Raw genomic sequence first — 12,778 nt, 5'->3', positions numbered from 1 at the left:
CCATTCATCTTTGGTCTGTATGGAGAAGAATTGTGGTGTTTAATCTTGAACTGTATGCAGAGCTCGGTGATCATTTTGTTGTTCAGATTGGTACCATTATCTGTAATAATCCTTTCAGGGATGCCATAACCGACAGATGAGATTATGCTTGATGAATCGAGCCACAACATTCTTGGTTACTGAAGCAAATGAGGCCGCTTCCACCCACTTTGTAAAATAATCAATAGCCACGAGGATAAAGCGATGCCCATTGGAAGCGGTAGGCTTGATTTCCCCGATCATATCAATGCCCCACATTGCAAAAGGCCAAGGAGCAGTCAAGACATTTAATGGAACTGGAGGTACGTGCACTTTATCAGCATAAATTTGACACTTAAGACAAGTCCTGGAATGACTGGTGACAATCAGTCTCCATGGTGGACCAGTAATAGCCTGCTCTCAAAATCTTTTTAGCCATGGTATGTCCGCTGGAATGAGTTCCAAAAAATACCATCGTGCATGTCTTCCATTATTTCTTCTGCTTTCTTCTTGCTTCACACAACGAAGCAAGGTCGAGTCATGATTACGCTTGTACAAGATTCCGTTACTCAGGAAGAACTTGGCAGAGAACCTTCTTAAAAACTTCCTATCATTGATGGATGCCCCTTCAGGATATTCTTGGGCTTCAAGATATCTTTTCACTTCATAGAACCAAGGTTTCTCGTCTGCTTCTTCTGTAACAACCTCGCAACAATGCGCCGGTTCATCCAATCTTTCAATAATGATCAGGGGTGCCTCATTGTCCCACCTGACTTTGAACATAGATGACATGGTAGCCAGCGCGTCTGCTAATTGATTCTCTTCTCGTGGAATATGCTCAAAAGTAATTTCTTCAAAATAAGGGATCAAAGTTAACACGTGTTCCTTGTAAGGGATGAGATTAGGATGCTTCGTGTCCCACTCTCCTTTGACCTGACTGATTACCAAGGCTGAGTCTCCATATACTTCTAGAAATTTGATTCTCAAGTCGATTGCGGCTTTGAGACCCATGATGCATGCTTCATATTCGGCCATATTGTTGGTGCAGTCGAAGCATAGTCTAGCAGTGAATGGTGTATGTCCGCCTTCGGGAGAAATAATTACAGCACCGATACCATTGCCTAGTGCATTCGAAGCTCCGTCAAAAACCATAGTCCATCGGGATCCTGGTTCAGGTCCTTCATCCGGACCAGGCTCTTCATAGTCAGTAACAAGCATGATATCTTCGTCTGGAAATTCAAAGTTCATGGACTGATAGTCATCTACCGCTTGATGAGCCAAATGATCCGCTAGTACACTTCCTTTAATTGCCTTCTGTGTAGTATACTGAATGTCGTACTCTGTCAATATCATTTGCCATCTTGCTATTCGTCCAGAGAGAGCGGGCTTCTCGAAAACATACTTGATGGGATCCATTTTAGAGATCAATAAAGTAGTATGGTTCAACATATACTGTCTTAGTCGGCGAGCAGCCCATGCCAAAGCACAGCAAGTTTTCTCGAGCAGTGAGTATCTTGTTTCACAGTCGGTAAACTTTTTGCTAAGGTAGTATATTGCATGCTCTTTTCGACCAGACTCGTCATGTTGCCCCAGTACACACCCCATTGAGTTCTCTAACACTGTCAGGTACATTATCAGAGGTCTTCCATCAACTGGTGGCATCAGAACTGGAGGTTCTTGAAGGTACTCCTTGATTTTGTCAAAAGCTAACTGACACTCGTCATTCCATCTTACCGCTTGATCTTTCCTCAACAATTTGAAGATTGGTACACAAGTAGTTGTCAGGTGGGAAATGAACCTTGCAATATAATTCAAACGTCCCAGGAAACCCCGGACTTCTTTCTCAGTACATGGTGCAGGCATCTCTTGAATAGCTTTAACTTTGGCCGGGTCGACTTCAATACCTTTACTGCTGACGATGAACCCTAGGAGCTTACCGGATCTTGCCCCAAAAGTGCACTTGTTCGGATTCAATCTCAATTTGTACTTCTTTAACCTGTCAAAAAGCTTTTGTAAATGGATGAGGTGTTCTTCTTCAGTGTCAGATTTTGCGATCATATCATCCACATACACTTCTATTTCTTGGTGAATCATATCATGAAACAAGGCTACCATTGCACGCTGATATGTTGCCCCTGCGTTCTTCAAACCGAAAGGCATTACCTTGTAACAAAAAGTCCCCCAAGGTGTTGTGAATGTTGTCTTCTCCATGTCTTCTGGTGCCATCTTGATCTGATTGTAATCGGAGAAGCCATCCATGAAAGAGAACACTTTGCATTGTGCGGTACTGTCCACCAGTGTATCAATGTGCGGCAGCGGAAAATCATCCTTTGGACTTGCTCGATTCAGATCTCTATAGTCAACACACATTCTGACTTTCCCATCCTTCTTAGGTACTGGCACAATATTAGCGATCCATGGTGGATAACTCACTACCTTTAGAAACCCAGCATTGAACTGTTTCTCAACTTCGTCTTTGATCTTTTTGGCCATATCAGGTCTACTTCTTCGTAGTTTCTGCTTTATCGGAGGACTGTCTTCCTTGATTGGTAAGCGGTGCACCACAATATCAGTATCAAGACCGGGCATATCTTCGTAGGACCAAGCGAAAATCTCAACATAGTCTCGTAGCATCTGGATTAGTCTCTGTTTGACACTGTCTTCCAACCCAACGCCTACCTTGACTTCTTTCTTTTCTTCATCAGTACCAAGATTCACAACTTCAATCGGCTCTTCATGCGGCTGTATGGCTCTTTCTTCTTGCTCTAACAGTCTGGCAAGTTCTCTAGGCACTTCACAATCTTCCTCGCCTTCATCCTCAGCCTGGTAGATCGGATTATCAAAGTCATAATTGGCAGTAGCAGAGTCGTTATCAATGGGATCCAGAGTGGATGTGAATCTGCAGTGTATTATGTGGGTGTGTGTAAGAACACATAGCTTTAATAATATGACAAAAGAAAACAAAAACATAGAGCGCAATATTTGAATATGAAACGTCCAATGATTTATTTGAATGAAAATATGATTATGACATGACAAGCCCTAACAAATGGACCAATTATGCCTCGGGCAAGGCATATGGCTTTGAAATTTATTGTTTGAATTACATAACCGAAACTTGGACTAGAAAACAATAAAACAGGAAAAATTGCAATTACTCCTGGTTGAAGGAGATAGAGATAACATCTTCGGTCTTCCAGTTGTTCAGCCCATGATCAGGTGTCGGGAAAATCCACTTGTCTAGGTTGCAATTGCTCTCCTCATCTTCCAAGGCATTGACTCCTTTGCTGACGAAATGGGACATTAATCCTCCAGGACGGGTGTGATGATTATTCTTCTGAGTTCCGGCAATACAACCTAAACCAAGCTTGTCAGATTTATACGGGACATCAATGAGCTGGCCCCAAACAGTGCAACCACCTTCTTCAACTACAGCCTTGGCATCTTTCAGAGAAGCCATTGTTGAAGGGATCCGGGTAACCTTAGGAACAGTAGGAGTATGCTTGGCAGAAGAGACAACTTGAGGAACCAATTCAAAAGTCTGGCAAGGAGTCTCGATGAATTCACCGTTCACTTCGATATACTTATACTCATTCACATGGCTAACCACATACTCCTCTTCCCCATGCACCGTGACGATCTTACCATTTGCAAGGTACTTCAGCTTCTGATGCAATGTGGATGTCACAGCACCTGCCCCATGTATCCACGGGCGCCCGAGCAAACAAGAATAGGCGGGGTGGATATCCATCACATAGAACAAGGAGTTGAAAGTTTGAGAACCCACTCTGATTGGGAGCTCAACCTCTCCATAGACCGTACTCTTCGACCCATCGAAAGCCTTTACCACCACATTACTGGGCATTAGCACTATCCCTTCAGAGTCAAGTCTATCCAGCACCATTTTAGGCAATACATTCAGCGAGGAGCCATTATCCACCAGCACATGGGACAAAGTAGTACCCTTACACTCAATGGAGATGTGCAAGGCTTTGTTATGACTCTTTCCAGCAGGAGTCAGATCAGCATCAGAAAACCCCAGGTAGTTGTTCGTTGTCAAACTTGCAACACAGTTCTCAAATTGATTAACAGAAATCTCTTGTGGTACGTGCGCCGCTTTTAGAAACTTCATCAAAGCCTTAGCATGGGCCTCAGAACAAGTTAACAATGATAGCATGGATATCTTGGAGGAAGTGTGCCCCAACTGTTCAATCACATCGTAATCACTCTTCCGGATGATCTTCAGAATTTCATCCATTTCCTTCTGAGAGACTTCTTCAGTAGTAGCTTCTACCGGTGTCTGAACTGGCTCCAGCATTGGCCTTTTCCCTTGCACATCAGCAGTTGAATCGGGAACAGGGACCTGAGTTGAGATATTGGCACCAGGAGAGATCTCCGGAGAGAAAATTCTTCCACTTCTTGTAACTTTGCTGGTCCCCACAATATTGTCAATGTCAGGGCTGGAAATTTTGACAGGCTTATCATTCAGGGCTTCTTGTTTCACACCATGGATATACACCTCATTACCATAGCTCCAAGGGACAGCCTTGTCGGAGGAGTACGGGATCGGACCAGGCTTGGTAATGATCAAGGGAGCTACCCTAGGCTCAGCAGTGATCCTTATGGGGGCCTTGGTAGGGATTCTGATAGGAGTCTTGGAAATTACGGACACGTCTTCAATTTTCAAGTTTTGAGCTAGATCTTCACATAATTTTTCCACAGAAGGCACTTTTTCAAACATGATCTTTCGCTTATCCATCAGGCATTGAATACCAATCTTCAACCTTGTACAACCATTTGATTGAGACGAGCAGAAATAACAGTCTTCGACGCAACCCGGAAATAAACCGGCTTGCAACAGCTTCTTCTTGATAATGGGGAATGGAGTAGTCAGATTCATCACATTAGTAACATAGGATTCTTGGTCAACAGCATTGACAGCTTTGTCATGCTTCGGCATAGGAGCGGTAATAACATTGGGAGTCTCTGGAGGGTCAAACTCGATTTCTCCAGCATCTATCATATCTTGAATCTTATTTTTCAGAGCCCAACAACTGTTCGCGTCATGTCCTGGGCTATCAGAATGGTAGGCACACTTCGCATTGGGGTTATAACCAGGAGAGGCAGTATTAGTGGTCTTCGGAGGGTCCCTCACAGTGATCAAGCCCGCCTTTAACAGATATTGTAATGCTTGGGATAGTGGCATGTTTATTTTTGTAAATTTCCTCCTGGGCGCATCCTGCCTACGCTGGTATCCCTGTTGTTGTTCTTGTCGAGGTGTTGGTGTAGAGATTAAGACAGCTCCAACAGAATGGCTACTATCATTTCTGTTGCGACCCCTCTGGCTGTGCACAGCATTAGCTTCAGTCTTCCCACTATAAGGCTTCTTCGTAACACCAGAAGAGGTAGCCACCTGAATTTTCCCACTTCGGATGCCACTTTCAACCCGCTCCCCAGTCAATATCAAGTCAGTAAAACCAGCTGATGAGCTTCCCAGCAAATAACTATAAAATGGACCAGTCAAAGTACCCATGAACATATCTACCAGCTCCCTGTCCGTTAGAGAAGGTTGGACTCTACCAGCCAAGTCTCTCCATTTTTGAGCATACTCCTTGAAACTTTCTTTCGGACCCATGGACATGCTCTGCAGTTGTGTACGAGTCGGTGCGAGATCAGAATTATATTGGTATTGCGTATAGAAAGCAACAGCCAAGTCCTCCCAAGTACGAATATTGGTACCCTCTAGCTGATAGTACCATTCGAGTTGAGTTCCTGTCAAACTCTCTTGGAACAAGTGGATCCACAACATCTTGTCAGCGGTGTGAGGTTGGATCTTCCTCACATATGATTTTAGGTGCAGTTTCGGACAAGAGACTCCATCATACTTCGCAAAGATCGGAGTTTTGAACTTTGGAGGAATCACAACTCCTGAGATGAGCCCTAGTTCCTCAAAGTCTAACCCTGGGATCTTCTGGGTTTCTACAGCCTTCATTCGTTCCTCCAACTGTCTGTACTTATCTTCTGGATACTCTTCATCATCATAGTACTCTTCTTCGTCTTCATCTTGCTTGACAGAACCATTGCTCTTCTGATCAGCCTTACCACTAACATTGTCATCTTGTTCAGTCTCTTCTGGGATATCGACTTCTTTGGCCTTTTTGAGAGGGCCTCGAAATCTTCTTCCCATGTTGAAAACGCCCACAGGCTTCTTAGTCTTCTTCTCACTCTTAGTAAGGAGGGTCTTCAGCTCTTCCTGCCCTTTCGCCAGACTCAAGATCAGGGCTTGGAACTCAGCATTCTGTGCTTGCAGATCCTTAACTGATTGCTCGAGAGGATTCATTTTCTCAGCTGAAATAAACAGCGAGAATATGAGTGTCTTGTTAGAGAAACCTGTTATGCAATGTTTATGAATGGTATGCTTATGTTTATGCAATGCTTTCAAGGACCTCGAAATTTAAATTTGCTTAAACCAACAAGAAAGAAACTCTCATTAATAATGTTAAAAAAAACATAAAATTGTTTGCCATTTTTAGGCTTTACAAGGAAAAAAAACTGAAATAGCAAAATAAAAGCATAACAAGAAGAAATAGGGTCTTCAAGTCTCCCATGGACGTTGGCGCTTTGCCCCAAGGAATGTGTTGATGTTCTGCTCATCCTGAAGTTGCTTTGTGAGCTCTAATACTTTCTTCTCTTTGGCACGGAATTGAGCTTCAAAGGTGTCCCTTTCTTCCTTCAATTGGATCCAAGACCTCTTCAGTTCCTCAATATCAGTGGGCATGTCGGGATGAGAAATAACCTGAGGAACATCTTCTTCATACTCGGGCTCCACAATCACAGGTCTGACATGTGGATATGGCATGACAAAACGTTGAGCGCGAGTGCGCACCCATCTGAGGTAAGCCTCCAAAGGAATGGAATTCTTTTGCCCCAAGCTCTTGCTGTCAATCCTATTTACCATGTCCCAAGCACGTATAAATTTCTGCCGATGGCCTTGAGGATCCTCCTCATAGTTGAACACAATGCCTTGTAAAAGCATGTGGTGAATACCATCTCTTCGAGCATAGCCGAACTGGCGTAAGGCCAACGAGGGATTATAGGTAATACCTCCCCTTATGCCAAGGAGGGGAACATTAGGGTACCGCCCGCAACGATCAATGATAACAACATTTTCCTTGGACAGAGAACACCAGCGAATATCAGAGTGAGAAAGCGACATTATTCTCCGATGCCACTTCTGGCCTTGGTCATTCCTCATTATCGACCGAGGAAGGTGCGAAATAAACCACCTAGACAGCAAAGGTATACAACACATGAGAGTTCCCCGCTTCTTCATCGTACGAGTGTGAAGTGAGTGTAGAATATCTCCAAGCAAAGTAGGCACAGGATTGTGAGTCAAAAATATCTTGATGGCATGCACGTCTATGAACTGGTCAGGATTTGGAAACAACACCAAGCCATAGATGAGCAAAGCCAAAATGTCTTCGAAAGCATGATAACTCATGGATTTTAAGAATGATCGTGCCTTATCAATTAAGAACTTAGCAAGGAAACCCTCGACCCCACTTCTCGTTTCCCAATTTTTCTCAATTTCAGACTTCCTCAGGTGTAAAGCAGCGGCAATAGCTTCAGGCTTCGGACTCTTCTCTAAACCAGTGAATGGTAGTTGATTTCCAATAGGGATCTGAAGCGTCTCAGAAAATTCTTCCATAGTGGGTACCAACTGATAATCGGGGAACGTGAAGCAATGATGCTCGGGGTCGAAGAACTGAAACAACACACTCATCATCTCTTCTTCAAAACCTGAGGTAACCAAATCGAGTAGATGACCGTGCCTTTCGCTGAAACGAGAATTTCCAGGAACCTTTGATACCAATTCTTTCAGCTCGGAAGGTACTTTCACAAAGTTGACTCGGATAGTATTTCTGGTTTCCATGACCCCTACAAAAAAGAACAAAGATAAATTCCTCGGTCCTTGAAAAAGTTAGTGAAATGATATGCGTATGATGTCATGATGTCAAGTAGATAACAAACACAAACAAGTCACACAAGAACCTTAGGTTTAAGGCTTGCATGAGGTTTATTAGGTACATACCCTCCCCCTGAAGTTTAGTTGGCTCAACCTGTCCTATAAAAGATCGGGTTCTAGGGAGCTCATATCATTGACCTTTCTCGAAGGCGCTTATCTCAGTTCGGCGATCGAATCACCAACCGAAAAGGTCCCGAAAGTCCAGTCCATATGAGTGTAGCTTCGAGTATCAACCAACTTCAGTCGGAACTAAAGCCAGCCATCTCGCTACTTTCTAAAAGGCCAAAGTTTAGTTCAACTAAGGTTCTAAAGGCAAATTAGTGCTTAATGACACCACGCGGTAGCCAAGCATTTCCTCGAGTCGGATCCCAAGGAACACCAGGACAAACCAATGTGTCACACTAACGATGGCCATCAGATCAACCACATCAGTATACGCTGTGCAGTCTCCTTGATCTCATGCCATTTTCCTAAGGTACTCAGATCCGGGTTAGGATCTTTCACACAGAATAATCCCAAGCAAACTTTAAGAATAAAGCATACAAACAAACAATTGAAAACATTTACAATGAACTAAGCCCTAAGGTAAACCCCCCTTTTTATTATCCCCAGCAGAGTCGCCAGTTCTGTAACTCGGTGAACTGACTTTTATTTTTAATAGCAACAGATGTTGCGGTGAGCATGAGTCGCCACCGACTTTTATTTTGTCCAATGTTAGGAAGGGCAAAAAGTACAGAAAAAAGACCCTTTTGAAAGAAAGCGGGCTCGGGGGGTAAGTTATGAAAAGGGAAGGTGCAAGCACCCTTTTCATCCGTAGTTTTCTACGGGCTCTTAATTTGCTTAGCTCATGTTTGTTTGTTTGTTTTGAATTGAAAAGGGGCATAAGGACTTTAGCGTAAATGCGTAGCCTTAGTTTTTCGAAAGAGTTTTGAAAAAGATGTTTTTTTATTGAGCTAGGCATATTAAGAGCACTACCCTAAATAGTTGGTCTTTTTCTATACCTTTTAAAATTCCTAGGATTATCCATACTATATAGAAATAGGAAATCCTTGTTTATATTGGACGTGCGGGTCATCGAAGGGTCATCGAGGTCGTTGAAGGCAACATGATAGAGGTACCCTTAGCAATTTCGAAGGGACGATCGTCACTTTTTCGTAGGCAACAATCGAGGGTCATCGAGGGACTTAGTGACGATTTTATATCGAGGGACCTTTGCTAATGGGTACCTCTACATTTCGAGGGACACGACCTTATAATCGAAGGCAACCAAAGAGGGGCGTACCCTAAGGGTGAGTGAGTGCATCAATCACGTGAGTTGAATTCAGTTATGTTATATTGAATTAGGTGAGCTAACGTTCAATTATTTAGTCTTTTCATACAATCCTAAGCATACATCTAGCAGTTAAATATATACAGAAAATAAAGTGCAGAAACATAAAGATATTCACTATGATTTTTACATTTTTTCACCTATGTACATTCTAATATCTTGAATAAAATAAATAAGTTAAATCAAACATGCGCCATACACGGGATTTTGAGATGAGAGAAGAAATCGAAAATTATTAAAATGATTTGATGGTTAATTAGCAAATTAAACTAAATTAAAATTGTTTGATTAAATCAAAAATTAAAATTATATCTAAAGTTAAAATAAAATAAAAAGAAAAACTAGAAACTAATTATTTTTATTTTAATGTAATTAAACTAGTTAAAACCTAATTAATTTATATCTTAATTATATTAAGTTAAATTAATAAATAAATAAAAAGTTTGATTAATTAAACTAAAATTTAATGTTAGTCCTAATTCCAATATTAATAAATTAATCCTAATGGTTAGAAGCTAATTATTTTAATTTACCACTAAATTATATAAACCTAATTACTACTTATCAATTTGTAAAAGAAAGCATATGAAAAAGAAAAAAAGAAAAATTGGTCATGCTGTGGATCGAACCCAGGATCTGGGGGTAATTGGCAAAACGCACTGACCACCTGTGCTGTGTTCATTGCTTTGTTAATCTGTCAAACAAAAACGTATAAGTTCAAAACGTGTGTCCAATGGTCTTTCAAATTGATAGTCAAACGCTGGGCCCCATTTATTGGAACGAACGAATCAGCGCTGGAGAGAGATGGGAGAAGTTTTGACTGGCCAATCACAATACGGCGCATGCGGTCAAAGGATAGACCAAGCTTGCCATGTCATCATCTTCTCCAATGCCTTTGTTCTGCAAATAAATAGCTGCGGATTTGCTACCATTTAACTACAGCCCTGCAAATATATTTTTGTAGCAATTCCTGGACATTTACAAACCTGCAAAATAACACAATTAAACGAATAAAAAGGATCCTACTCCCCTAATTCGACCCTTACGAATCCATTGGTGGGGTCGTTTGGGCCGGAAACGGTCTATAACATGGTGCACGAAAACGCCCTAGCTTAAAGCCCTAACCATGGTGTTTCTCCATACAAGGCTCAAAGCTTTCGTATTATACGTTAAACCTGTTCTACATGTCACCATAAACACATTAAAAGCATCGAACCAAATTAAAACTTATTGAAATATGGAAAACGAAAATAAAAAGAAAAAATAATATGAACAAGCATGATTATGGTGTCTATGCAATATGGGAATCATGCATCGCCCCAAACTTACTCTAAATTAATCCAGGAAGAGATTGGAATGCTTGGTTGGAACTGATAATGGCCGGGAATCTGAAAACGAAAATAATGCTTTTTTTTATAATTTTTGGAGTTTTTGAACGATGCTTGAGCGGCTACCCTCTCTTGTCTTGTGGCTGCATGATTTGTGATTATATATGGACCAAATTTAGGGTTGAAACAAAATGGAAAGAATCATTATCATCAAAGTGTGGAAATGTCATGATTTCTTTCCAAAACATTTTTTGAAAACTTTCCAAAACTTCAAGATTTTGTCTCAAACCTTCCTTTCATATTTTCACACGACTTTTGCACACATGTGGGGTCCTTAAATATTTGGAAATGACACACATGATCTCTTTACCATTAAATTATGATTTTATTTCTTTTAAAATTGAATTTAAATTAATAAATTACAAAATTAATAGAATAAATCCATAAAATAAATGAAAATTAATCCATGGGCCTCTTATGAAGATGCAATTTCGTGGTCAACAATGAAGTATAGGCCCATTGCTAAAAAAAAAACAAAATTTCTCAATTGTGGTTTTATGCATTTCTCAAACTTTGTCCAACTTGCATCGATCATAAATCATCCAATTTTTATCGTATGAAGGTGTTCTAGGACTTTTTGGAAAGCTTATGATGTCCTCTACAAGCTACTTTGGAAACTTTTTCTCATTTGGAGGTTTTATCTTGACGATATGGCTTGTGCGAGAAAACTGCTTTTTGCGAGTCCCTAAGAGGACCTGTCATGTTTTGGCCTGTATCATCCAACTGGTGCATTTCTTGACTTTAGACCCAACATCAAAGTTGTAGAAAAATGAAATTTCCTTGAGAATAGGCTTTGGTTGGGCAATTTTTGATGAACCATGTGAGAGTTATGATCGGTCAAATTTCCGTTGACTTTCCCTTTAAAACCCTAATTTAGTAACCTTTTCCTTTGATGATTTTGGACCTTTTTCTTGATGAATCATGGTCAAATTTTGATCAAATGATGAATATAACATAGAAATGTTAACGTTTCCCTAGAATCGGGAGTTTTGACTGTGGTTTGACCATAGTTTGACTTTTAGGTTAACCAGTCGATTATTGGTCGTTCGGGCCATTGAATGAGCAATCTTTTGAATCGAGGCTTGAAACTTGGTATGGGATCTCTTTGAAACATATAAGAATCCACGAAGTCCACTTGAGGTGTCAGAAGTTGACTTTTCTTTGAGAAGAACAAAACCCTAGTTTGAAGGGTAGTTGATTAGGAGAGTATCTACTCATTTGAGACTTTGATATTCAAATGATCTTGAGTGGGCAAATTTTGGGGTATGACACCTTTGAAAACCCCGTTCATTGATTCCACAAGATTTGTAGTCATGTGGCCCCACCTAGCCCCATCGTCGTATGACCTAGTCCATCTTGCTCTATCAATGCTGTCAATCCACCTCCCTGCATCTGGATTTGTCAACGCTATTTCTCGGCGGTAGTATTGAAATCCAGGTTGGTTTAAGGCATACCCCGCGTTCACCAAGTGGTTCTTCAAAAATTTATCCTTGATCTCTCTCATAAAATTTTGTGCTATATGCCTAATACAGTAGACATGCTTAGAGGGAGGGTTGTGCCAACCATTTGCCGGATTGTTGTATGCGCTGTCAATAGAAGCGTGCCTGTCAGAAATCAAACAAAGATTAGGTTGTGGAGCGACTCTAGCTCGGAGATTCTTCAGAAAGAAACCCCAAGCAGCAGTTGTTTCTCCTTTTACCAAAGCAAAGGCTATTGGAAAAATGTTGCTATTTCCATCCTGCACGACCGCCATCAACAAAGTTCCCTTGTATTTCCCATACAGCCACGTTCCATCAATTTGAATAATCGGCTTGCAAAAACCAAAACCGACGATGCATGGTCGAAACGCCCAGAATAGTCTATGGAAGATTCCATTACCTTCGAGAGGGGTTCCGTCCTGGGACTGTGCCGGCAGTGTCTCCAATATACTAACAGTCCCAGGTGAATACAATTGCAGTGCAGCCAGGTAGCGAGGAAGTTGTTGGTACGATTCCTCCCAGTTGCCGTAGACTTTTT

At 41.3% G+C, this 12,778-nt stretch overlaps 1 protein-coding gene across 1 annotated transcript; it reads right to left on the bottom strand.

Moving 5' to 3' along the window:
- Nucleotides 1-438: 438 nt before the first annotated feature.
- Nucleotides 439-1,434, bottom strand: LOC131597070 (uncharacterized). Its single transcript, XM_058869789.1, has 2 exons — nt 1,209-1,434; nt 439-1,139 (listed from the first exon to the last, which is right to left on the bottom strand). Exons 1-2 carry the CDS (start codon nt 1,432-1,434, stop codon nt 439-441), a joined length of 927 nt encoding a protein of 308 aa, XP_058725772.1.
- Nucleotides 1,435-12,778: the final 11,344 nt, after the last annotated feature.

This window comes from Vicia villosa, linkage group LG1 (genome assembly GCF_029867415.1).
Source record: "Vicia villosa cultivar HV-30 ecotype Madison, WI linkage group LG1, Vvil1.0, whole genome shotgun sequence".
NCBI lineage: Eukaryota > Viridiplantae > Streptophyta > Magnoliopsida > Fabales > Fabaceae > Vicia > Vicia villosa.
This window is presented reverse-complemented; position numbering and strand designations above follow the sequence as displayed.

Excerpts from the sequence above, each read along its gene's own strand:
- LOC131597070 (XM_058869789.1), bottom strand. The coding sequence starts at position 1,434 with ATGGATCCCATCAAGTATGTTTTCGAGAAGCCCGCTCTCTCTGGACGA. Across the intron at positions 1,140-1,208 it reads TACTGACTATGAAGAGCCTG|GCAATGGTATCGGTGCTGTA; the intron begins GTCCGGATGAAG and ends CGAATGCACTAG.